Raw genomic sequence first — 5,252 nt, 5'->3', positions numbered from 1 at the left:
AAATAAATAAGAATGAATGAGAATTGAGGAAAATTAGAATGGAGTGATTATACGATGCCACGTAGGATAAGATTTATTTTGCTATAATATATGGATAACATACATTTTATCTTATGTTTATAATTTATAATATAAAAAAAAATTATAATTTGAAATTAATTTGAATGATTTTTTTTAATTTGTATAAATATAATGGCTTAATATATATGTTAAAAAGGTTAGATTAAATTAATTTAATTAAAATTACGTCAAACTATTAGCATAGTTGATCGATCATACGTGAAGCAAATTGCAACTTGTTTTCCTTTATTCTATAATTCATTTGTTCTCAAAATCATGCTTTTTGGTTTAGAAAATTATGAAAAAATATGAAAAAGTGTCCACACAAATAAAAATATGAAAAAATTAGCCATTTTTAAATATAAATGTACAATTATATCCTTAATACAGTTACACACTTTTGTAATAACGTAAAAGTGTGTAATTGCGAAAAAGTGAAAGTGTGTAATAACGTTAAAGTGTGTAATTGCGAAAAAGTGTGTAACAATGTATTTTACACTATTACACACTAAAATGGTATTTTAGTTAGAAATGCTATTATTTACATATTTTTATTTGTATGGCTAGAATTTCCTATGACTAAAAGGTTTTGGCTACATTAAGGTGCTGCCTCAAATTATATTCAATATACATTTTGAAATGAAGATTATGACACAAGATTTAATCATATAATTTGTACAAAATTGATTTAAAATGAACAAATTATGAACTTGGGAAGAATCTTAAAAAAAAAAACGGTTCATGTATTGAGATTTGAGAGTCGGTGAAATTCAAAAATAAATGAAGGCAATATTACGGTTCATGTATTGAGATTTGAGAGTCGGTGAAATTCAAAAATAAATGAAGGCAATATTGTAATCTTACACAGAATTTGATTTTATTTATTTATTTATGTGATTTTTTAAAATTAAAATAGATATTTTTATGTATTCAATCTATACATATTAAGAAATGTTATATATAGATGGAGTAAGTTATATAGAGTATAGCAATGCATGCGTGCGATGGATATATATAGCATAGATAGAGCATGAGTAGTAGGATGAGAGAGCATTAAATTGTAAGATGGAAGAAAAGACAAGGGGAAAGCGTGGTTATTGGAACTAACTCAACGGTCGCCCACACATTTATTTAGTTGCATGGATGCCTGCATCTTCAACCCGCCCCCTCACGGCGGCCCCTAATCATTGTTCCTTCCTTGATCAAATATTGTTTTGCTCAGAAAGAACCACAATTAATCATTACTATTATAATCAAATGGCTTCTTGATTGTCGATGGCCTCTTTCCAAGTCGAGATCGTCCCCTCCTCTCCCTTCTTCCAGAACAATCTCAACAACTTGGATCTGGGCGATCTGTGGGTTCACCAACCGCAATGGCAAACCGCCACCGATGCTCAATGCGGCAGCAGCAAGGACAAATGGGCTCGGGCGAGGGAGATTGTATTTCCCGCCAACGCCACTCCTCCCAAGGCCCCCCATAATCCGAATGCTGGCGGCGTGTCTTCCCTGGTCCAGAAATGGAGAGGCTTCGAGGCAGGGTCGGGGGCGGGCAAGCGCGTGGCGCCCCCTCCCCCTCCCCTCCCCCCCGCCCCCCTCCCCATGGACGACGACTCTATCGGTGACTGGGAGTCCGACAGAACTGTGTTGAGCGGTCGGTCTTCCATTCGCGGGAGGGATTCTGACGCCACCGAGAGCGAGAGGCTCAGAGTGGTCGACATTATCAGAAAACTGACGCCCAACGAAGCTGGCTCCGTCTCCCCTCCTCGCATTAGGACGTCCTTGGATCAAGCGTACGTCTCCCCGTCGCCGCGCATCAGGGGCCGCCAGGCCTACCTTGATCTGCTCGCACAGAGGAACCGAGATAGGCGTAAGGAGATTCATGCGTTGCATGCCCGTAAATCCGTTTCTAAATTCTCTCATCGAGGCCGCATTCAGGTTCTCTACTTAATTCATTCATTTTCACCCCCTACCTATATATATATATTAATCCTACGCTCTTCTAAATAGGCTGTGCTTAAGCTTAAGTTGCTGCGTCGTGGCATGGAACCCAATACCATTCCCTTTCCCTCGCCAAAACCTATCAATTTCAGGTCTCTCTCTCTCTCTCTCACTCCCATTTTTCCAACAAACACAAATCAATTCATGAAATTTCGTTACATTTTCTTAGGCCACGAGTCAATCAAAAAGCCCAAAACAGTAGTACGGTGCATTTTGAGAAAGAGCCAAAAGATATTACTCCAAACTCAAACTCAGCGGATCAAGTAAGAAAACAGGACAACAGATGCAGTAATGCCAAGAGTTGTCTCAGGGCACAGGAAGATGAAGAAACATTTATCAGGCAAGAAACAAGCCATAAGTCAGCTGAAACCGAGCCACCCAAATCCAATGAAAACAAGGTAGATGGGGAGTCTGGCAATCAAGGAGGGTCGTCCATCCAGCTGCAAATGGTAGAAACTGAAGCATACTGGGTGGCTGATTTTGCACATCCTGAAGATGGATGGGAAGATTTGCAGTCTGATTACCAATCGAAAGAAGCAAACAACAGAGACTGGATTGAAGAAGTATCACGCCCACGTAGCGACTGGGAATATCTCAGGCAGGAAAGGTACCAGGAGATGCTTGATCCCTTCTCCGAAAATGAAGAGATTCGTCTACTCCTATGCAGGTCAACACCTCTCCTCTCTTACTCCACATTTTCTTTGATTAATACTCACACCTCAAATTAATTTGGTTTGCAGAAAAAGCGTGTCAAGTTTTCTGTCCAGTAGTATGAGGGAAAAAATTGATCAACTTATGATAACTCGTAGTCAAGGACAACAAACGGAAGGCAAAAATCACCAAGTAATGAAGAAAGGAGAAGAGGGAGATTATTTTTATGAATATGAAGAAGCTGCGAGCTCAATGGGACAACAGTTTACTGAATGTGATCAGCATGAATATGTAGATGCTACGACATCTCATCAGAATGAGAAACAGAAGCAGAATCAAGGTGAAGAACCAAGTGAATGCTCGTATCAAGCAGCCTCTCCTTCCACGCAACAATCTTCCACCAATTACTGCTCTCAGGATATGACCGGTCGTAACTCCTCGTATAGTACCCATCCTACATTCGTAAGTATATGTATATGCCTTAACCAGCAGTGATACATGGAGCTAGAGTGTTAATTAATTGCAACGTGAACAGGAAATGGAAATCATATATGACTTGAGAAGGCATATGGAGCAACTGCATCAGGAGATATCCGAACTCAGAAAATCAATGAAATGCTGCACGGATATGCAGATCAAAATGCACCGCTCCATCAAGAAGGAAGTTGCGGCCGCTCTCGCTCATCCCGGTGAGTTTAATTGATGAGACAATGAATCATGCATGATGGAATTCATTACCATTCCTTGTAAAATTGAGCAGATGCAAAGAATGGACGGCGGCATCCGGTGAAAAGGGGCACGAATGGAAGAAGTAGATGCTGCGTGTGCAGCAAAGTGCAAGTCGACTGTGTTCTCTACAAGTGCGGCCACATGTGTACCTGCTTCGACTGCGCCAACGAGCTGCACAGATGCCCAATATGTAGTGCTCAAATACTGGACGTGGTCCGCACACACTCCAATTTTTGATTGCTTCAGCTCGCTCCATATCGCTCTTGCTCTTGTCTAATACATCCTCCTTTCTCTCATCATCATCGTCATATTTCATCAACATCCAATTCCTTGTAATCTTGCCTAGTTCACCTCCACCAATTTGCTTTAATTATTTTGGTGCTGGATTTTAGTATGTAGAAACTAATTAACAATATTCTGTACATAAGCATATATTTATATATATTATATATAAATGGTGGATTGGTGGTAGGATGAATTAATGTAACTCTTCTTGTCTTCACTATACATGCATATATATATATATATATATATATATATATATATATATATATATATATATATACATATCTGTTCATCTCTGTGTGTGTCCATGGTAAGAGATGAAATTATATATATACGGATCTGTGTGTAAGTTCATGTAGGCTTTCCTGCTGATAAATTAATTTTAATTTGTTGGAGAGATGAGGATAATTAATTAATGAGTAGTGTAGTAGTTACCTTTGTCTGTGGTTCATCTGATACTCGCTACTACATAAATGAGTTTATGTTATACTTCGATCATCTGGAGACACGCTTTGAAAATAAAGTATATCCAACCACTAATCAATATCTATAATAACATAAAAATTATCTTGGGCACAAAATATAAATTGCATATTATATTTCTATTACAAATTTTATTTTAAAAATAATTTTATACTAATATATTATAAATTTATAAGAATGTATTAATACACTAAATCTATTTGATATATATCTATAGCTATTTCATACTATTAGTAAATAAATATCTTTATTCAATAAATATATTTAGAAGATATATATATATATATATATATATATATATATAGGAGGCGCTCCAATGAGACCCCCTAATTTTAGTGAGATCTAGGGCACGATCTGGTGCGTTTATTTTTCAATCCTATGGCTGATATTGTATCTGGAGGGTGATTTTTTTTCGCAGGGTTCGAATCCTGGAGGGAGCAGAATATTTTAAATTTTGTTATTCATCAGTATATACTGCATTGTTCATCAGTATATACGGCCATGTTCATCAGTATATATGTCTTATTCATCACGAATTTTTTAAATTTTATTTTTCATCAGTATATACATCTTGTTCATTAGATATACGTTTTGTTCATTAGTATTATATGTCTTATTCATTGTACTCATGTTACACGAAAAATAGGGGGTCTCACTGGAGCGCGCCCCTATATATATATATATATATATATATATATATATATATATATATATATATTAATTCATTAGATGTTGATTAAAAATCTATTTCATCTTATATATTGCTACAGAAAATTGATCTTGTATATCTCACGTTAATTAGTATATAGATCTCAAATATGGACTACATAATGTGTGTATGTGACGCACTAGCTAGGAGCGTGACATGTGGCAATTGTCTTTCAAGAATACATGCGTAGGAGTAAAATAAAAATAATTTTTTTGAAAATTTAAAAAATATACTTTCTCTATCCCACTAAAAGTGGCATGTATTTCATTTTGGCCATCCACTATAAGTGGTTTGTTTCCATAAATGGAAAAATTTAACCCTTAAAAAAGTGTGAGTC

At 36.5% G+C, this 5,252-nt stretch overlaps 1 protein-coding gene across 1 annotated transcript; it reads left to right on the top strand.

The window, feature by feature from the left end:
• Positions 1-1,142: 1,142 nt before the first annotated feature.
• On the top strand, positions 1,143-3,940 carry LOC131026212 (uncharacterized). The gene is made up of 6 exons (XM_057955992.1): positions 1,143-1,995; positions 2,068-2,150; positions 2,228-2,725; positions 2,799-3,171; positions 3,245-3,398; positions 3,470-3,940. Exons 1-6 carry the CDS (start codon positions 1,336-1,338, stop codon positions 3,673-3,675), a joined length of 1,974 nt encoding a protein of 657 aa, XP_057811975.1. The 5' UTR covers positions 1,143-1,335; the 3' UTR covers positions 3,676-3,940.
• Positions 3,941-5,252: the final 1,312 nt, after the last annotated feature.

Source organism: Salvia miltiorrhiza, chromosome 5 (genome assembly GCF_028751815.1).
Source record: "Salvia miltiorrhiza cultivar Shanhuang (shh) chromosome 5, IMPLAD_Smil_shh, whole genome shotgun sequence".
NCBI lineage: Eukaryota > Viridiplantae > Streptophyta > Magnoliopsida > Lamiales > Lamiaceae > Salvia > Salvia miltiorrhiza.
This window is presented reverse-complemented; position numbering and strand designations above follow the sequence as displayed.